This window comes from Haemorhous mexicanus, chromosome 2, assembly GCF_027477595.1.
Source record: "Haemorhous mexicanus isolate bHaeMex1 chromosome 2, bHaeMex1.pri, whole genome shotgun sequence".
Classification (NCBI taxonomy): Eukaryota; Metazoa; Chordata; class Aves; order Passeriformes; family Fringillidae; genus Haemorhous; species Haemorhous mexicanus.
In genome coordinates this window covers 33,916,425-33,939,089 of record NC_082342.1, presented here as the reverse complement: position 1 = coordinate 33,939,089, position 22,665 = coordinate 33,916,425, and the positions used below count along the sequence as shown (strand labels likewise).

General features: G+C 38.7%; 1 protein-coding gene across 3 annotated transcripts in view; it reads right to left on the bottom strand.

Moving 5' to 3' along the window:
• The window catches only part of RIMKLB (ribosomal modification protein rimK like family member B), a 41,631-nt gene that overhangs the window by 14,317 nt on the left and 4,649 nt on the right, over positions 1–22,665 (bottom strand). For 2 of the 3 annotated variants that reach the window (XM_059838355.1, XM_059838356.1), the window contains exon 3: positions 19,151–19,371. In XM_059838355.1, coding sequence (XP_059694338.1) covers positions 19,151–19,325 — 175 coding nt within the window. In that variant the 5' untranslated portion in view covers positions 19,326–19,371. The remainder of the gene's footprint in view (positions 1–19,150; positions 19,372–22,665) is intronic. The other variant, XM_059838357.1, reaches the window with a different exon arrangement.

Below are 22,665 nucleotides of genomic sequence, written 5' to 3'. Positions count from 1 at the left end.
GTGTTTCAGTATTCAGACAGATCCAGTATGTGGAATACTTCTTCTAACAGACATACCAGCACATAAGTGGTTGGTCATCGTGTATACAGCACTACAAAAAATAAAATCTCAATCAAATTTCACTAGCATAAAACACACTAGCTCCCACCACATTTCCAACAGGAGCTAGCAGGGTCTGGGAACTTCCAGATATATTACCCAGATTTTTCCTCAGAGATCTGTAGGCTACCCTGAAAGTCTCCAGCTCTCAGAACTTTGTTATACAAATTTATTCATCCACCCATCCATGGAGCTGCTAACGTTTCCCAAATGAACAGTCACTCAGCAAGCAGGCTATAATGAATTCAACTCAGTCAGCTGGGAGAAACAGGCAAGCCTTCTACCACACAAACCTTTCCTCATATTTTGATTATATTACATCCTGCTACTTTGCTCTTCACAATTCATCAGTTGTTCTCACAGACATCACTGAATTTTTCTACAAGCCTGGACTCACTCCTGCTCTCAAATCAGTGCATTCCTATTTCATTTGTCCTCCCAATATCTGTCACCCACAAGACACTGCATAATATTTGCATTAAATCATTATAAAGTGTTTAATAATTACTTACAGTTTACTTGCAGGGAATTAAATGTGTTTCACCCTAATTGCCATGTTAAAGCAAGCTTAAATCTCAGAAGGGAGATGTCCCAAACCTAAATAGCAGATTACTGCAATAACAAGTTCTACATTCCCTCACTAAACTCCATCACAACTAAATTTCTAAAATTTTCAAAACTCAGCATACTTCAAATATATATTCTGCCAAGACTGTATCAGAACTAAGGAATAATTAACAGAAGTAGAATTAATATTCATGAAATACTACTCTATGTCTCAAAAGCTTGCTGCTATATTAATTTAACTTTATGTATCTATCTTATAATCCAACTATAAACAACATAAAATTTCCAGAAATTGGGTGATAAACAGTTTTTTTTCCAACTTCTTTTTTCAAACTTTCTTTGAAAAGCATAACTTCATTTAAATATGTAAGTATTTTGAAGCAATTGGCAATTCCTGGGGGTTTTGCCAAAGACAGAGGCAGTCACTGAAGTTAAATTCCTCTTCTGAGAAGTGGCTGCTTGTGGCAGCTGTATGCTAGATAAAGTATCACACTTCAAATGTAATTTTATTTGAACCAGAACTTAACCTCTGAAAGGCAGCTATGCACTGAAATTTTAGAGAACCACAAATTTATTAACACCAAACTGAACTTCCCCCTTTGAAGTTGCACAGGAATTTTTCCTATATCACTTATCACCTGACAGCCACAGTTTATTAGTCTGAACATTAAGTTGTCACAATTCCTCCAAAATGTCACTGCCATGTAAAAGCCTCTTTGGTATCTAGTATTACTAAGCTATTTTTTACTCTACTGTCCACAGAAACAGACTTCTCCAACAGTTCTGCGCTGAGTGTTTTAAGTTCAAATTCTCTCCCTTCCTATCCTGCTCACTAGTTTTTTCAAACCAAATTAACAAGTGCAAACATTCAACCCTATGTGTTTAATATGACCTCACCCAACGTCTCCACAAAAATGTAACCAGAAAGGCTTTCCCACCAAGATACACTTCCATAGCTCAGCAGCATCAAGGAAATCACACAGAGCAGAGACAAAACTGATATCTCTTGAATAGTACTATGCCACTGTATTCTGAAAAAAAAGTATTTTGGAAACCAGGAGCTGTAAATTTAGCAAGCCCTTATGATGAAACCTTTACCTAAACCCACTGCTCAGCACAGATCACACTTCAAAAGCAGACATCTGTTTATAAGCCAGACAAGACATTTTAGTTTCTACATGGTTTAGGTGAGGCTTCTTGTATCTCATTAGGACTTTTGTACAATAGTTCTTCAAGGCCATCTCAGAACATTCCTGGGTCAAATAAGCATGACTGACAGAGTTTTAGAAGTCTAAAGCATCCTCAACTGAAAGAACGTCCACTTGTGGCAGGTATCTGTCCTGTATCATCCATCCAGAGCCTACCAACACTGAGAGCCTTAGAAATAACAAGTTCTGGAATCCCTTCCTCAACTCAAATGCAGGAAGTCATAAACACTAAACAATCCCATCCTAATTCAGTGTTACAGAACAAGAACAGAATCATAAAATCATTAAGGCTGTAAAGTCCAACTAGTAACCCAGAATTGCTAAATATATGTAAATTAACCTTACTGTAAATTAACTCCACTCTTAACTCAGACAGTCTTTCCCATGTTTTACATATGCTGTTTCTGTTCATTCTGAATAGCAGGTGAAGAAAAAAAGTTAAGGATACACCTGAAAAAAAAAAGGCTGATTGAAAGGGTCTTTCCAAAAGCAGAAAGAAATCCCAAGGAAGGTTTCAAGCAACCCATAACAGGTTCTCCTCCCATCTGAGTTTAATCAGTTTTTTCCTGTAATATCAAAAACTACTAAATACCTTTAAAATGCCTACCATAATGCACCTCATCTCTGCCTGCTACCAAACAATACCTTCTGACACCAGGAGATGCCGTTTATTTACTTAAGCAAAGTGCTGAAGCAAAGTGGAGAAGCATCCAATGTGAGTTTCAATTTGTAATGAAGACACAGATCCTTCATATCTGTCTCCCATAACAGAAAAGATACCTAAAAGAATGTCTACACTGTCAGAAATTTTTAATAAATTCTATCCAACTCCCTCTCCTTTCCAATTTTTCCTAAATATATTTAGTTGAGCCTGGATTCTGAGGACTGGAAAGATCCCCTCAGTTTATTGCCTTGACCTGTCACTACAGTCTAAGGCCTTCCTCATCAAAACTGCATTCAATTTATGAATTGGAAGCACTTATTTTGGAAACAAATGTATCCTTCTTAAAAGAAGGAATTTAGCTGTTGTGTTTTGGGAAAAAAATTGTATTAAAAGTGACTCTAAAGCTTGCAGAAATAATATCAATTCCTGTCAATTAGGAGAGTCTGTTGTTTTAATGTGTCAGAGAGAAACTTGTACTTGAACATACAGTATACAACAGTTAAAGTGTAATCCTGAGTACAGTATTTTCCTCCACAAACACCTTCAGTCCCCTAAAAAAGTTGTTCTAGACCAAAAGCTATAACCCAAAATGTCTTAAGTTTTGACAGATATTAACATAGAACCATACACAAATCAAGAGAGAGAATGAAGAAATCCATTTTTCCTACACCTCTGTAAGCAAACTCACTGAGCTTGTCTCCTCTTTCTGACTTTAGAGGGTTAAAATATACTGCAATAGCTACCCATGCTCCATGCCCATACTGTAATGACAATACAGATATAACACTGAAGTATTATTTTGCACCTGATCTGGATGCAGAGGCTTCCACCTAGTCACAAAAACATGTTAACTAATTAAGATACTTACTTAGTATGCTCCCTAATTAATACACTCCAGAAAATCTATAACTTTCTTGAAAGAAAATGTTCCTTATAATTACACAGTCCTTCCAACCAGTCCAGTCAAATAAAGAAATCCTGTAGTGGTAGTACCCACAGACACCATGCTAAAGCAAGTAGAAGGGACATCCCTCCCACTGTCAGCTTGTTTTGACCTTTGAAGGCAACACATTTAAGAGATCAGCCAATTTACCACTAATCTCCAGACTGTAAGAGTAATTCTGTGTTTACCAATCCCTACAAGCTGGTAAGTACCTTTATAAACATTTCGTCCACACAAAATGTTCTGAAGCTCTCTTGTCTGAAATAATCACCTGCCCAATTAACAAAGAAATAAAAACCACTAAGGGTCTACAGCTCTCATCACAAACAAGTCAATGGCAGAGAAGAGAAACAAAAGCTTTTTTACCACTTCAGGTATGATAAGTCTCCTTAGTTCATTTAGCTCTTCCACAGATTACTCAGCCTTTAAATATCTGCAGATTACATTTTTCTTCAACTTCTTCCATTTTACTGCAACACAATCATGGAATTTCATTACTAAATGCCACTCTTGATCTGTTCTTAGTTACTGAATTGCAATTTATATTCATTCCTAGACTCTGCCTCTAACAAAAATTAAAAACTCTGAAAGGAAAAGGTCTGACAGCATGCTATGAACCTTGGAAGACCTAAGCAAGAAAGGGGAAGAAATGAGCACCTCTTTAGAAATTCCTGTGGTGAAGAAAGCACTCACATAAGGTTGTGGTTCTAAGACAATTTTGACAAATCCTGTTGCTGCCAACAGTTTTACTCTCCAGCTCCATGCAATCCTACAGTGGCATGTAGTACCACCCACTCCCTATCACTCACACACAGATCCACTGGTGAGCTGGTAAGCTTCCCTCACCAGCAGGAAACTCTTCTGTTCTTCTGTGGAATTCAATTTCTTGCAGGTGTTGCAAGCTGAACAAGCTCACTGCAGGATCTGATGAATACAGGTGTCAATTGCAACAGAGAAACCTTGATCACCACAAGGACAGCAAGGATCTCAACAGTTTAAATTGTCAAGACAGTGCTCTTTTGAGATTAGAATTATCTATAGTGAGGTGGGTATTCTTTCTGCATTTACAACTCGATGGTCACTATGCTAGCCCAGCCTCCAGTTTTGTAAAACCAAACCAATTAGGCTGATTTCTGTTTCTCCAACTCCTGTCCTATGCAGGTAATACATTCTCAAGTGGCTTCCACTCTCTCAGGTTAAGAAAAATTTGCAGCAAAACTGCTACAAAGGCCCAGTTGCCAGAGTTGTTTGAGCAGGACTAACAATTACAAGCAGTAATACATGCAGTTTACATGTACAGAATCCTTTCCGCCTGAAACCAGTGAACTTATTCAACTCAAAGCATCCACAAAGGGCATGCACTTTCAGAATCCTGCCTCACCTTTAGTCCCAAGCATGTAAGGAGGAGTGCACAAAGAACCATTTCAGTCTTAGGCCAGAATGATCCTGGGAAGATTGACAGAAAAACAAAAGGAAGCAGGATATAAACATGCATATTTCAAAAATTTCCAGTCAATACTAAGTTATTTCTACCTTTCTACCTGCACTTGCCATGACTTCAACCCATAATCTTTCCTCAGTTAGCAGCTGGATAGTTTGCATGCCTGAGGTACTGCGGTGAATGGATAAAGGCTCTTTTAGAAGGACAGGCTGTGAATATGAGAAGGGTTTGTGCCCCACACAAAGGAGCAGATCATATGCATGCAGCTCTGCTTTGGAGTGCACAGAGCTAGACAAGAGCCCAGCAACTGATACAGCATGCTAACACATTGTGACCATATATTTGGACCACCCACTCCATGAGGGTGGTCTAACTTTGTGACAGACTGAGAGGCTGTGGCAGCTTCATCCTTGGAGATTATTCAAAACCTGACTTCATACACCCCAAGCAACCTGATCTAACTTCAGAGCTGGCTCCAGCTTTCATGTTGGCTGCTGCAACTAGAAGGTTGGTCCAGACGGCTTTTAAAGGTCCCTTTCAAACTCAGTTATCCCTGTGATTCTCTGGGGCCTTCTCCTGCAGTATGCCTGGGCTCTTAAGTTACTTCTTGTTATGCCCAGCTGTAACAGTAGGATGCTTGCTCCACAATGCCCTGCTTCATTATCTCCAACTAGATATGTGAGTTCACTGAGCAACATCCTGTCTTCCTTTTGCATTATCAAGATCATCTGACAAAGTTCTTTTAGTCATTAAAAAATTAAAGATCAAGTTCTCCATGCTAGATGTGGAAAGTGCTTTTATAGGTTTGACAGTTGTAGGGGAGAGACAGGACCCAAGGTCTGCTCCTCTGACAAGGAAACTTGGAAAGAGATCAAAGAAGAAATTTAATATATGGTAAAGGCAAATCCTGTCTGGAAAGCAAAGTAACAAAGTGGGGAAAGAAGTTGTAAGATTTTATTGTTAAGCTCTAAAGAAACAACTGAAAATGGGCCTCACACATCATCATTTCATTTTCCTGGTGCATGTAGTCATGAAACAAGACAGGCCTTCACAGAAAGATGCAGGTGCAGAAAGCTGTCAGGGACACAAAGGGTAGTCCTCTTTAGGTCCTGAGTTGAGTTTGAGTCTAGTTTTGTGGAACATAAGCTACTTCAAACCTTAAAAGGATTTTTAAGATACACTTACCAAAACTCTGTTTCACTGGGAATACAAAAAGATGGGCTGCACACCAGACAAAGGAGAGTTAAACTTTTACTCTGAGTCTACAGGATAACCCTGAATGTTGTCTGAGTCCGGGGAACAAGGACACATAGTAACACTAGCAGGTGAACTTGGTATGGCCTCTTCTGTTTTAACAACAACCTTCATTGAAGAAAAAGGCATGACATAGGAAAGAAAGCTGCCCCACAACACGGAGAGGCAAGATCTGCATGGCTCTGCTTTCTAGAACAGTGTGGTTGGTGCAAGGAATCTGAAGCTCACAAAAAATAATTTCATGATCATAACAACCAGCTGCCTCTGCCACTGCAGGCTCAGTCAGGCTCACTAGTGCTCCCCTCCTACTTTGTATTAAGAAAAATCTCAACTCAAAGCAGGGCATCCTGCCTGACCACAGAACTAAGAAAGTAGTTCACCCTGTGAGTCTGTTCTTCATCCAGGAACAGAAGGCCCAACACTTCATGTTGATGTCAAAAAGTAATATATTACTTTTTTTATATATATGAATATATCCTTAACCATGAAGAAAGGCCTGCAAAGCACCTCATAAAATATGAAATATAAACACTGAAAGCAATGCTGTCAAAAGAATGCAAACTGAATTCCAAGAATGGAATAAGCCAATTTCCAGAGTAGCTGAGTACAGTAACAATGGGGACATGCCAATTTGCATATTCATGAAACAAGTAAAAGGGAGAACAAGGTACAAGAGCAACTCCCCCAGGTATTTAGGTAAAACTCCTTGGTCTCACTGACAGAATACATATTATCTTCAAGGTAAATTTTTCCATGGACTACTATTCAAAGACAAGAGTATTAGGTCACACAAGTAATTAGCTATCATTCCAGCACTCCTGGTTTCCCCTACATCTACATTTTTCAAAACCTGGATAGTAAACAGTGTTGCTGCATCCAGCACAGTCCCTATGTGCACATACCTTACCTACAAAGAATGTAGGCATTCAATATTACATTCAAAAGCTACATTAAGAGAAAACTATTGCAGCCACAAAGCCAAGCACACAACGGTTAGAAAAAGCCACAACTAAGGATGTCTGTAGCACTGATCTACTACCCCATGCAGATACTGTCTTCAGTTACAGAAACAAACATTATTTTTCCCCACAGCAGATACCTAACGTGCATAGAAGGTACAGCATTCATTTAACAAGTAGTGACTGAGGACTGTATTTTCTTTTGCATTGTTTAGTGTGTAATCCATGGATTGGTATACTGAAATCCTTGCTTAAAACATGCCACTGTTAATTTCTTCCTGAGTTTTATGTGTATTGTGCTTATCACAGTAATATCTAAGTCCTTCACAATCATAAATAATTTCGATAACACCATAGGAAATCAGTGAATATTCTACTGATCTCCCATATGGAGGAGGGAAACCCAGAGATAAGTGTTGACAAAGGAATTCTTGATCCCAAGTTTGAGACACCATGATTTCTCAGTTGCTCATGCTGCTCTGATTGACTTCATTTGTGGATCTAAGTATTCAGCTCTTTCACAAAGCTGATCCTAGCATCCAAAGTCTGGGCACTCAGAAAATGCAAAACATGCAATTAAAGGCAATTTCTGAGCAGTTCAATTTAAATCACCAGACTAACATTTTTTCTTCCAGCAATGTTCTGCTTCAATTGTCACAAATTTTTGTAATCACAAAAAAGGCATCCTACAAATTGTCCTCTCCACCACACTGCAAGTTACATTTCCAAGCAGAACACCATGTACTTTAAGGAGGCTGACAAAAAAGTAACAAGCAATTAAGTAATTTAAAATGTAGTAGCTGAAAACAAATACACAACAAAGAGGACAAAATTCCAAATATGACTTTGACAATTTCTAAGTTCAGGTCATTTGCTGCTGCTACTCATAACAGAATTTTATCTTCATACTTGCAGATAATCAAAAGCAAACTTCATCCCTTGACACCTAAGTAACACCTGACATGGTGGAATAGCACGTGAGGGTGAGACCAGCTTGCTTTGCCCTAAATTCTCACTTCCCATTCACCCCCCCCCCCACCATAGCACTGATCCCCCTAGACATTCTAGTTAGTTTCCAAACCATGGATTTCTCCTACTGTCATGTAGTTTCTCTGCCTGCAATTTTGAATACCACTGTAACCACTCACTTGCCTGCTTTGTCTTCAAACTTGTTTCCCATTTGAGTCTCCTTGTTCAGTTTGCAAGTTTCAACACAAAACCCATGCTCCCACCAGTTCCAATCTCCCATTTCCTTCATGAGGGAAGCAACTCCTTATCTAGCAAGAGTTTCTCTGCAATCACTTCCTGTTACTGTTTCTTGTTCCAGCATGCTTGCCAAGTACTGCCTTCACACCACATTTTTCTTCACTGGCATCTCAGTTCCCAGTCCCAAACCAATTTCAACCATCTTGTCCCCATTATATTTGGATGGACCATTCAGGTCTTTGTGTCAGAGAGAAGAGGTATAACCAATATGAAAGAAGATCCCTACTTTAAATTGTGTCTCCAGACCAGCCTATTTCCTCCACCTCACAGCAGACAGAAGGCCACAAAACCAGAGGATCTTTCTTTTCCATAATACACAGTTATGTTTCAAATGTTTTAGCTGTGAAGTTTAAACAAGTCTCTAAGATGCTTAAAAGATTGTTTTTTGAAATTGTAACAATTTGGGACAAATTTATGTCTACCTTCATTTGCAAAAGCCACTTCAGCCAAACTGAGTTCCTGTTCCAAGCTTGTCCTTCCAAAAAGATCCTTACAGATTTGGGGTAAAACACTCTTTTTTCCTTGAAGTGTCCTCCTTCCACAGCATGACTTGGCAAAAAAATCACAAGACAGCCTCAAAAAGACATTTAAGAGTCATATGTATTATTAATAAGGAAGGACAAGTTCTAAGCAATAAAAATCTGATGCAAAGATTTAGCCCACTGTTATATTAAGATGGGTGATGTGAGACCTATTTGCAATGTCAAAAAAAACCTCATTCAATGTTTTATCAGACATAAATACACCACTTAAAACAAAATCAGTACTAAAACTCGAGATACCCTTGCCCAAACTAGGTGAAGTAGCAGTTTTGTACCAGTGTCACCTGTCTGGCCAACAGATGAAACTATGTTTTTATTTTGTTTCATACATAAGACAGAAAGCAAAACAATATGGTCTTCTTACTGGAAAGCAAGAAAGAAGGCATTATAAATTAGGACTTGTCATCCATTTACCATCTTGACTGTCTCAAATTATACTTTTAAATAAATCCTGAATTTACCAGGAAGTAAGCAAAATGTCAGGAACTCAGCAATTTCAGCAGTTAGGTCAACCATTCAGATGTCAAAGCAAGTAACTTTTATCAGGGATGGGGAAACCAAAATAACCTGTTCATTAATTCAAGACCTTCACAGTACTATCTGGAGCATAACAAGAGCCTTGGAAGAAGCAGCTTGACTTTTCACACTAGATTCACAAAGGGATTCTGGCACTTTTCACAGTAAGCCAAATTGGTGGTGAAGATACCCTTCTACCTCATCATTCAAGGACAGTTACTTGGATATGGAACCCAAATACTGACACAATCATCAGACCACAGAGCCTTCCTAAGCTGATCTCTCTCTGTATCATATCACTCTGTGTTACATAAAGCATACAGCTATCATGTCAAAGATGAAAATATTCCATCTCTAAGGTCAGGGCACAAACCTGGGAAGAAATATACTTGTACTTACTACTTCAACCAAAGACAGATGCTAAACAAGTCTAACATTGATGCAAATGCCCCAAACTCCAGATTCTATGTACTCATAGCTCTTTTCTCCATGTGATGGATCAGTAAACTCCTGGGAAGATTCAGCAGAGATAAGCAAACATGATGTGCCTATGAAGCTCCAGGAAAATATGGGAAGTGACTGACTACAACTGTGGCTAAGTAAGTTTTCCTTATCACATGATGACTAGAGGGGTGGAGCACCCCTTCCATAAGGAATGGCTAAGATAATTGGGAATATTCAACCTGGAGAAGACTTTCAGGTGACCTTATTGCAGCCTTTTAGTACCTGAAAGGAGACTACAAGAAAGATGGCGAGTATTTACAAGGGCATGTAGTGACAGGATAAGGGGGAATGGCTTTATACTGAAAGAAGGTAGGTTTGCTTTGGATGTCAGGAGGCAATTCTTGATTATGAGGTGATGAAGCACTGGCACAGGCTGCCTAGAGAATTTGTGGCTGCCCCATCCCTGGAAGTGTTTAAGGGCAGGTTGGACAGGGCTTTGAGAAGCCTGATCTAGAAGAAGGTATTCCTGTCCATAGCAGGGAGGGTGAAATGAGATTATCTTTATGGTCCCTTCCAACTCAAACCATTCTGTGACAAAAGAGACAGAAAGGTGGCTTTTAAGATAAAGGTTTGTAACACTTAGGAGACTGTTTGATTCTCAGCTGAGTGAATCAATTGCATGTGTAAATGTTTTTCCAGGAGCGCAGCAAGAGCCTGAATGTCTCCCCAAGGTAACTAACCCAGCATGGGGGAGTGTATCCAGGGCTCAAGCCAACCTACAGGATAAAAACAGAATGATTAGCCAAAAAAGTTTTGAAGAGAGCAATGGGCTTGAGTTGACTTAAACCCCTGTATGCCTTCCCAGGGACTGGGAACGCCATGGTTGTGATAGTGAGCATATCAAAAGGACCTGTAATGAGAATCACCTTTGCATTGTGCTCCAACAGCTCTGTCTATGCTGTATTTCTAAACTGCTTGTCAAACCATTCATAGCCGTATATTTTGAACAGCTAAAGAGAACACTTACACAGCTTTTTACAAAAGACTTCTTCTTCTGTCCTTGAAAAAACTTCAATTAAAAGGAAATCATCCCCCTCAAAGTTCCCCAACATTGTATCACCTCAACAAGACAACTGACATGACACCTAGAGGATACTTTAAAATCAAGTTCTTAGAACTCAAGGGAAATATTTATTGATCTTCTGACTGCTGTGTTTCCCTACCAGATCTAATTATTCTTTAGACAGAAACTGCCAAGAAACAGGATTTGATAGCATGGATTTTGAGCACATTATTTCATGGGTGTTACATTACAACTACTATGGTGAACAAAATCTTTGACCCTAATAACTGTGTCAATGAAGCCCAACCTCTTTCTCACCTAAAAAATCAAGAGCACTGGCATACCTACTCTTTTTACTTCACGCCTTAACAAAATGGATCAAATCACTACTGTGTCTCTTCCAATATCTGTTCTTCCATGCTTTACTCACAGATGTGACAAGATGGGTAAGAGACACAGTAAGAGTCCTCAGCTCAATACCTGCCCTATATTGAAGCACAGAGCAAGAAAACCTTCCTATATAATAAGAAAGGTTTCCTACAAGTTAACACAGTTAATTAGTGGAATTCAAGCAGGGTTCCTCTGACAACATAAGCAGAATATCTTTGCTGTCAGGTATTCTGCTCAAGTTGTCAGAGCACCTGTAACACATTCTGTTTCAACTTGCTTAACTTTTGACAAATAAAAAGGCATTTTATCACACTTTTAATCCTAAAATGGACAAGATCTTTAGAGAGATGGAAATCATATAAGCTATACCATTCAAAGAATAATCATTATAAGGATACCATTACAGATTTTTATGACATTGTAAATGTTAATTATTTACAATACAAGGAAATAAAAAATAATTGATCATTCCAGCAGTGACATTCTTTTTGTTGTTCTACTCTTCATTCCACTCTTTCCATGCAGTAAAGGGCAGATACAAAAGGAAACTGTAATTCCTAAAACTGGTATTTCACCAAAATTCACACATAAGAGTTTATAAAAATAAGAAAATAAAGTGACTCATCCATGGACATGGGTACTCCTAGAAGCCCCTATCAATCCAAACACAGGCCTGCACACTGGAAGACCATCTCAATACTGGTCGAGGTTCAGCAGTACCAGTCTCTCTCACATTCACACTGAGAATCAACTACCTGTCATTCACAAATGGACAACCACCAGACTTGAGAAAAGTGGACAAAGTCAATTGCTTAAAGAACAAGTGATAAGAGTACCTTTCTGATCACAAATCCGGGAAAGCAAGCATAGCCATCAGTTCCATAAAATAAAGTTTTTCACATCAATACTTGGGCTATCTTCTAATCTCTCCCACTCCAACAGAGTTTGCCCTTCTGATTTAAGTGCTGAAGAACTGTTTGTGCAGCCACGCTGTTCCCTGACTCGGAGGGCTGATGAAGTCTAAAAAAAACACCTGCCACCAAGAACACACTGGTTTAAAACTACATCAGTATGCAGACCCAGTTCACAATACAACTGCTCAGAGAAATGTGCCAGCAAAACTTGCTTACGTGACACAGCACTGGAAGAGGGATTGTTGGAAAAGTGACACAGAAACCCCCAGCCAGTTAAAGACTGTCTTGTGAAATGTTAGGCTAATTTTCATTTCTTGACTAGGATGCATGGAAACACTTCTTTCATCTTGCTTTTGTCCCTTTTTTCATTGTTTATCATCCAGATGGTCACTCCTGAGAATTCTTACAATTAAAAATCTGGCAGTGCTTTCTGGCATTTTCAGATATGATGATATGCACGTATGTTCAAGATGATGTGCCCTACAAGTCTCATTTTCCTGGCTGGCTGCTCTAGAACACATGCAAATGACAAACTTCAGACCTTAACACAGGCCTCTGAAATTAACATAATAAAATATCTTCATGCAGAAACATTCCTACCCCTCTACCTTGCCAAGGTGGCTTTGGACTGAGCCCATATCTACAACTTGTGACATACTGAAGAAACAGAACAATTTTGGGAAGATCAAATTCACTGTTAGCCTTTGTTATTTTAGTATCAGTTTAAGATGACAATCATTCACATAAGAATAGAAATCCCTGACAGGAAGGAAGAAAACTGCAAGAACGCCCAGGATGGTTACAAAGTATAAACTCTTTCTTTCTATATGCATTGTAAGAAAGTTGTCTTTAGTGTCATAGCTCTGAAAAAAAACCAAACCAATTCTTCTTAACATACAGGGCAACTGTGGAAAGGCACTGTTATTAAAATACAATAATAAAGTAAATGTTACTTTTTTTCTAGTAGAGATGTGTTTGTCTTGGGTATGTAATGCTGGGGTGTCACATACTACATCACACCCTCTAAACACAGCTACCATTCCAAAATCTCGTCTATATAGTCCATAGCTGCCTAACAGTAATGCTTATGGTTTTAGCATCAATCAGACTGGAAGTGATCAATTTCCACAGTGAAAGAACATCAAAAATGAAGTTTCAAGTGATTCTAAGCCCAGCACTTTCCACAGCACAAAATCCACTTCATGTCTAACCAACCTTCCAGTCCTTTGCACACAACGCAGTTCCTTCTCCCGCTCTCACTTGAGTCACAAACCAATTTCCCAACTCTGCAGAGGAAGTAATGGCTGCTCTGGCTGTAGTTAATAGCAGGAAACAGGCCAACTCTGCAGTGCTCAAAAAGGCACCTTGCCAAGATTGCCTGCTTCTGTTCCATCACTCCCAAAGCCACTGCTGCATGCTGCAGGAAAAGCTCTTACATTAAGGTGCACTGCTGGACTAACAAGTACCAGGGGACTCCTGAAACAGCCAGAAGAAAGAGAACATGACTATGCTCCCTCTTGTATGATAGGAGACAGTCTTTAGGTGACTTACGAAAATATTAGGAGTTTTGCTATTTTGATATGGAAACCATTTCATATATGTAAAAGCCCTCTCTTACCATGGATCTAGCTGATTCATAGTGGTTCTTTTACCATTACATGAAAACACAAGAATTTGTTATCCACCCTTACCTTTTTTCTACAGCTTTCTATACTTTACAGAAATCTTTTAACTATGCCAATTCCTCCATGTTTATTTCAAATTATGTCTAATCCAGTGTGTGAAAAAAAAATCAGAGATCACAACTACTCATTACTAGTTCAAACTAAATAAGAAATGAAGGACAGATCATATGAAACAAAATACTAAAGACTTATACAAGACACTGCCTTCTATTGCAAGGTTCAGGCCCACACTGGAAACCCTAAATCAGATGCCTAAATCAGCACACCAACCTTTACCAAATTAAAAGAATCTGTCTTCTAAGTACTTCCTCTGCAGAAAAAATGAAGGTAAGAGATCTGTTTCTAGATGCTACCCATCTGACTTAAGAAAAGTCAGCTGACTGTGCACAATGTATTACTGTTTTAGAATACATGACTATTACAGCCTTTTTATGCCTCACCTAAGCTGACCATTTGGTTCCACATTCCCAAAGGAAAAGCCAAGTAGTCTTAGGAAAAGTTAATATTTAAGTCACTCAAGCATCTTGAACAGTTCAAAAGTTCATCAAAGCTACTTTCCTTAAAAGTATTTTTCTTCACAGGACAGTATCAGAAAATATGGAGATTCCAAAAATCTACAATAAAGGTATTGGTAAATTGCTGACACAGTGAATTCCAATTTCTGCTGTTCTGGTAGCAAAAAAAAATTAATGAAAGTATTACTATATATCATTTTAATGAGGGAAGGATCCAAATTTCCCTTACATTTTCTTCACAAAAGAATAGCTCTTAAACCATGCTGTCCTACAGGTAAGGTGTGGAGTCTGTGGGGAAAGGTACTACTCAATTCTAGACACAGGGAAGAAGAAAGAATATTCAGAATGAGGAGACAACCCATGGGTATGTTTTGTCTCTTGTCCACAAAGTCCCCCCATAGGGTGGGATTTTCCTACCAGCTTCCTTCACCTCCTGCACTCATCCCACACTACACACTCCTGCTCACAAGCTGTAATTTGTTTAGCTGCAAACTCCTCAAGCCTGTTACATCACTGCATTAGCAAGCTTAGACATATAGCTTAAAAGTACACATTTTGACAGGACTCACTGCTAAGACTTCAAATAAATGTCTAAAAATGTCCTGCGGAGTTTTGTTGCATTACTTGCTATTTGTATTTGTATTTCAAATAAATATAGGAATTGCCAAACTACATTAGAAAACTAGACATTTCAGTTTGTAATCCTTACATCTGGTAAATATCAAATGCCATGCACAAACAAAATAATCCTAAAGCTGACACTATCAGACATCCCAACCACAAGAAAATTCCTGTTTTGAAGTTTTTCTGGGGCTATAACTAAATCAACATAAATACAAGCCATTCCCTGAAAGAACAACCCCATTCTTTCTCGCCTGTGTACCAGAACTAGAAACTGTGTGACCACAAAAAGGGTTAGTGCAACAATCTATTCCAACAGAAAACTGTTAATTATTTGTTGGAGTTAATCTTCCATTGGGTTGGCCAACTCAACTCACAAAAATGCAAGGTCCTCCAAAGTAGCAGACAGAGAAGAAGCTTTTTTTTGAATTAGCTGAGGTACAACATGAAAGCAAGCCAAGAGAGACGTGAAGTCCTTTACAAGGCAAGCAGCAACAGCAATGCTGGAAAGGGACAAGAGGAGCACAGCTGCTCTACTCAGCAGCAGATTGTCCTAGACTGGTTTAGTTTCAAGAATTTAGCTCTTAAGAAACTTAGGCTACAGCTACACAGAGCAAGTTTAGATCAAACCAGCCCAGTGTCACCCTCTACTTTTTCCCACACATGTATTCTTGTCCATTCCTGTGCAACAATGTTGTGCATGTCTGATTCAGTAACCATCTCAGCACACTCAACCCACCATAGAAGCAGAAAAAATTAATTTATACATCTCTAGTCTTCCACTTATTTTTTCTCAGCTTTTGCCTTGGAAATCTACAGAGTACTACTACCACTGTGGAAAAGATAAAGGAGTGCATGGCTTGGGTAAGCAGACACCATTCAAGTAAGGCATAAACCACAGTTAATTTCAAAAAATACTTGTTGAACTTATTTCCAAACGCGTTTAAGCATAAATCAGTTTAAGAATTTCCTTTTAGACCAAAAAGGAAAAACTTGAATTCTACATCTTTTAACTTGCATTTACAATCACTTCTGGACTCATGCTGTGTTGAGGTGTCTAATGTGGATCTTGAGCTGCATACAGGTTCACCACGTGGCTGGTGATACAGGGACTGTATGGGGTGCTTGGAATTTTGGGTCATTCTGAGTTTCAGCTGCAAAAATAAAGGAAGTAGCAGGGATTGCTGGGCCTACATTGTTGGTTTGCTTTGGGAATCCAGCCACACTTGCCATCCAGCCCTGCAGTACAGCAGAGACCTGCCCCAAGGAGCAGCTGCTGCTGAATCCACTGAGTACTACAACCCCCCCTCCTCCCCCTTTCTCTTTGGCCATGGCAAATCTTATCACTTCTGACAGATACAAATTTTGTAAACCTCAGCATCACAAAAGCTTCTGACTTTGGCCTGGGCATCAGTGATACCTGCATGAGTGTGCTCTACTGTTAAGGTATAAGCCGTGTGGTTTGTGGAAGGGACAATTTTCACATGTATGTATGCCACGGTTCTACTCAATTTTCCTAAATTTATAAGTGCCTTTTCCATTCTACCCCTGTGAAGTAAATAATTTTAAGCTTTTTAATATCTTATGCTGAATTTTTGGCCTTCGAAGTCTCCAGCCACGTTCCTGACAGTCAGCAATCCCACAAGAAGAATTACTGACTATCATCTAAGGAAATACCACATTTTTGAGGTTTTAAATAGCACTCTGTAGTATCCATCTTCACTGTGTAAATTTAACATTCTTCTAGCAATTTACTTAAGAAATCGTCTTGGTTTTAAGGGACCAAAAAAGCTCTAATCAAAGTGTGATTATGTGGAAAAAACCCCAACTATTACTTCCTCCAATACCATGTATTACCTTCAGAGTTTGAGCCTTGAATTGCCAAGCTTTCAAGACAAATAATAATAGAAAAGGAAGCAAAAGCACATGATTATCCACTGAAGATACATTCTCTTCATCAACTCCTCTATCTCATAGAAAATTTTACTCAACCTGGATCCCTCACACAACAGTAGATAACAAAAAGGGTACAGAATGCATTACTTCCTGGATTTTGTTACAGGACACCCTTTCCTAGGCCAACTGAGGTTTTTACAAAGTAAAATGAAACACAAAGCTTTTGCTTGCGTCCTCTAGCAGAAATCTTTATCAAAGCATGTGCAAAAGCTCTAGAAAAAACACAACTGAAAAATTAAGAGGGAAGATTTTTCATTGCTCTCCAAGAGAAAGAATTGTTTGATACAAGACAATTCTCACCCCTCAGAAAAAAAAAAAAAAAACAAACAAAACAACTCAATTAGACAGACCGGACTACTTATAAAAAAAATTCTATCCACACTCTTTCAGCATTTTTATCTCACTCTTTTTCAAATGGTCAGTTATTTACATCGTATTGAATGAACACTTTGTATGAGAATAACTTCCCTTTTCTTGCATTTTGTTCTAGTAATTTTCTTAATTTTTCTTGTACTACACATTCTTCAATATTAGTTTTCCAACTTGCATTTTATTTTTTTCCTTGCAATAGACACAGCACTAGGAGACATTAGACAGAAGAGAGCAGAAAGGTCCACAATTTACACTTGTCCTATTTAATTTCCCAAAAATAGACAGAAGACAGAAAAGAAGAAATCACCAAGAAATAAAAAACAGTACTGAAATGCTGGAGGACTAATTATGCATCTCAGAGACTGCAGCTACAGTCCAGGATGTCTGTGTTCCCATCAAACACTGACCAAAGGAAAACACGCTCAGAGCTCAAACTTTCTGACAAGAAGTTACCTTGATCTGAAGACATCCTACAGAATTTCTATCTGTGATAAAAATCATGAGACTCCTCAGATTAAAAGACAAAATAGGTAAACAGAAGTTTAGAAACACCAGAATAAAAAATACTGGATTTACCATGCATGTGTTTTATACTTGATTGATTCATGCCAAAATAGGGTATAAATTCTGACCAAAGTTCTTCCCCAGAGTCAGTTTTATGATTCACTTCCCACATATGATTTCCCAAAAAGGAACAAGGTATACATGGCAGCCTCTTCTTCATGGCTGACGGTACTTTCATATTTTCTTCCCACATAGAATTAATATAAAACAACTTTCAGACCTATTATTCTTCCCTGGGTCTCCAGCAATACATTTTTTTGACTGATAAAGGAATGAAAGACTTAAAGGTAAAAAAAAACCCACTGAAATCTCCTTGCTTTAGGAAATCCAAATTAAAAAATGTTGAAACAGAAATAAATTATAAGGGTTACACAGCTTGACATTGGTAGTATTAGAATCTTCCCATCACATAAGCTTACTATCTACAGTAATAGATAGTAAGTAATAAGATAGCAATAATCCTTTTACTTAACATTTCTAATGCAACTTAACATTTTACTTTTCCTTTTTAATCACCACAGGAAAAAAAAAAGCTAGAAGGAAAATAGAACAGAAGTCTTACCATTTAGTTTTAAACACTGTAAATTGTAGTAATAGCTCAAATTATTTTATGTACATACTTTATCAGCACTGTTCTTTTTTGGAATTCACATAACTCCACATCTGTACAGCAGCATGCTTTAGTTACATCACATTATAACCTCTAGTTCCATGACACTTTGTACTGTTCATTGAAAAATCCTTTTAGATTATTTCTAGTGTTTTCTATTTTGGAGCCAGAACACAAACAGAAGAAAAAGGTCCCTCTGAAACTCTTAAATGTGACCCACAAAGTTCAAGTACTGAAGCAAAAATTAAGCTCCATGATTTCTTAATAATTCAGGGGTCCTATTCCTGGACTCACCAAAATGAAACAATCCTCCTCTCTTTTCTGTAGAGGGAAGGCAAAAGTGGTTCTAATGCAAATCAGCAAACTGAACAATTATATTTGATTAACATAATACATTCTAAATAAAAACTGTATGGTGTACATCTACATGATTTAGATGATGAATGGCAGGTAGTCTGGCATACATGAAATTTGTTATTAAATTGTACCGATGCTCCATTTTACAACCTTTTTCCAAGTACCCCTTCAGCACACTCCCAGCCTTAGCTCATTCTCACCAAGATTTCCATCCTCAATGGTCAGCACCACTTCATCCATCACCAAGGCCCGGAAATCCAGCTCCTCTTCACAGCACTTGGCCTTCAGTGCTCTCAGGATCTCCTGCTGAGGGTAATCATCTCTGATGCGGCGGTCTGTTAAGAACCACAGCCTGGGAGCAACTGAACTGCACATCTTGGACTTGTCTTGCAACCTTCAAGGCCTCCTTCCAATGGAACTGCTAGACAGTGGAGAAGATGAGACTCTGTTAGAGTACACAGGCTCTGACCTTCATGATCCCTGCTCTACTAAGTCCTACTTCCTCTGCACAAGTCATTCCGTTTCAACAGACTGCAACTTCCAACCTCCAAGAAGCAAAATAATGTCTACACCTACTCTGCAACCAAAAGTACCAACAACACTAACAAATCCATTTACATTCTTAAATGTTAGAAATTAGGTCTTGGTCCTCATCCCAGCTTTCTCCTCAAGAAGTACACAAAGATGTAACTGAAAACAATTTGAATGACCACATCTGAAGGCCAGAATTTCAGCTTCATGATTAGGGCAACTCCTTCTACTGAAATAACTCTGCCCTTCTCCTAGGCACTGCTAAAATACCCAGTGACAGACTTGATTCATCTCTTTCCCCCACATATGGAAGAGTGTGACAAAGTCTTTATGTTAAAAAAGCAGACCAGAAGAACAGAAATTCATTCCCACAGAATGTTCCAGGTAACTATTTAGGACTGTTTTGCTCTCACAAATATTTCACATCTGCTGTGAGATATACTTAGAAATATATTAAGTAGTATTCAGAACACATAATAATGGAAAAACCAACGGAACAAGGAGCACCAACAAAATGTCAGAACATTAACACACGTAAAATAAAGCAAAATCAAGGCCAGAGTTTCAGTGGTAGCCCTTTCTTGGTTCAAATAATTTTTTGAAAATCACCTTTATACATAAACAGCACTAATGAATTCAGGACTGAGAACAGAAAACACAGTTCAAATTGAAGAATTTCAATAGCGTTAGAATGGATAATAGCAAGGTACTGCTCCTTTTGCTTTGGAGGACTTGGACTATTTTTGACTGAATATATTTTTACTGAATTATTTTTAAAGCTGTAAACCAGTTACAGGTTTAAATGGACCAAAATGGACTACTCCTTTATGTTCAAGAAAAGAAAGCATGGTGTAGGGAATAGGAATTCTGGAGAAAACGAGAACAGTTTTCTGTGCCACCTTTAAACTTTCCTATTAAAATAAAGATACCAAAATCATAACTTTCACCAATATAACTGACATGAGTTCCTAGCAGAACAGAACTCTGAGATAGAAACAGGAGTTTTGCCTGGTAGTCATAATGACTGCTGCCAACAGACAACGTAAATACAAAATCACCTTTAGTATATAATTGCTATCACTAGATATTACAAAGAATTTTAGTTTCTGCAGCAGGTCTTAGGACAAAAGGATTGTTTAGTTACAACCATAAGAACCAGCTCAGTTTTTCTAGCATTAAAAAACTATTTTTTTTCTACCACAACAACCTTTTTTTAATAAGAAAATAAAATTTTAAGTGGACATTTTTATTCCTGGTACTGAGAACCATAGTAACAACACACAAAGACTGTGATTTTTTTTTTCATTGATTTGGTAAATGAGGTGCAACAATAAAGCCAAGGACTACAGTTCTTCATACTAACAGACTGGGAAAAGGCAGAAGCTATGGAAACATGATCACAGATCCAGACCAGCCCTTCAATGCAGTCAAGATGTTCAAGGTAAAGCAGGAAAAAGAGTGTTTGCAGAAAAATGGGTGTGGGAGGTTATAAGGAATATCTTTTGATCTCTTCAAGAACATCTTTGTTCTTCAAAGCAGCTCAAAGTGGAAAGGGCAAGATGAGGCTTGGGCTGGCAATGGCTGACATCTCTCAGACCCTGCCCCACTTGTGTCTCCCTCAACAATGCATGTCTGGACGGGGTAGTTTACATGGAACTTCCTGGAACAACATCCTGTGCTGGGCAGCGGGACAGCCTGTGTTTCTGGGGCAGGAATGCCCCCGCCGCAGGCCCAGCCCGGGGCCCGGGCACTGCCCCTCAACGCTGCCATTTGCAGAGGGGCTGGCGAGGCTCAGCAGCGCCACCTGCCGCCCCTGCCGGGCAGCGCCGCTCTGCCCCCGGCCCGGACGGGCACATCGCACACAACCGCGGGAGAACGCCGAGGGCATGGAAAAACATACCGCACACGCTTCCTCAGCGTAAAGAGAAAAAACCATAAATCAGAAACCATCACGTATTTCTGCCTGCTTGGGGTTTTAGTTTGGGTTTTTGTGGTTTGAAGCTTTTTCCCCCTCAGTACTGGTTCTAACACTAATACAAGAACCAAGTATTTTCTCCCCAGTTTTGCTTTCTTTGCCAATCTGCTTCAAGTTTTCACAAATCTCTTCTCTATGAGGCCCCACCTCCACCCCCTTAAGTACACCATCACCTCTCCCTGACTGTCATTTCAGCACTTAATTCCTTAAAAATCAGCCAAGGGTCAGAAAAGAAAGAAAAAAGGTATATCCTTCTCTTTCCTCCATCTTCTACTTTTGAAAGAAATTATCACATTGTCAAGAAGGGCTGTTCATAAATCAAATGAGGATATTAAACCAGCAGGTGTATAAAAATGCCTTGGGTATGGCTACTCATCTCTCTCCTAATACTACATCTCATTTGCTCAAAATCTTAATGGTTTTATAAATATATATACAAAAGCTCCCATCTTACCATAAGAAAGGCAGACGACAGTCTCAAGTCTGCAAGTAATGACTGAGAAGCTCACTTTAGAACAAGCTACAAGCCAGCAGCAGAGACAGAAACGAGCAGTCCTAAATCTTGGATCCTTCACCTCCAACCCAATACCACTATTTTTTCTACCCAAAAGAATTTATTTTTCTAACATTCTGCTCCTAAAACCAGAATATATTCATCAGTTTCAGCCTCGCCTTATAATCTATTTCGATTGTGTAAGAAATCTCACATAACAAAACTTGCATTTACCCTATTAACCCAAACATCTTAAAAATCCCTTCCACATTCTCAAGAAAATGGTTGGTAGGAGGAAAGCTGGCCTTGCAGTCAGATGCACAAAAGCATTATGCTCTGAATTTGGATACTACTGCCAGAATTCTTCCCTGAAAACCAGCTCCACCCATTTCAATCTAAAAGACACAGCCTCAGACAATGCTGGGTGTGCAGAGAATACTTCCTAATCCATGAGAGCATCTATTGCAAAGTAACTATGGTATATATAAGGGGAAGAGCAGATGTTTAAACAACTTCAAGATGGCCACTTCAAATGCACTTTTCACTCAAAGCTACTACAGTCAAAGTAAGTACAATCTTTCAATGACTACTTCACAGATTTATGAAATTCGAAGGCAAAAAATAATCATAAACTTAACTGCATGTAACAGACTGGGAGAGAAAAAAGGGTGGTATCAAAGTAAAAGGTCTGTAATAAAAATCAAACTGTGTGTCAC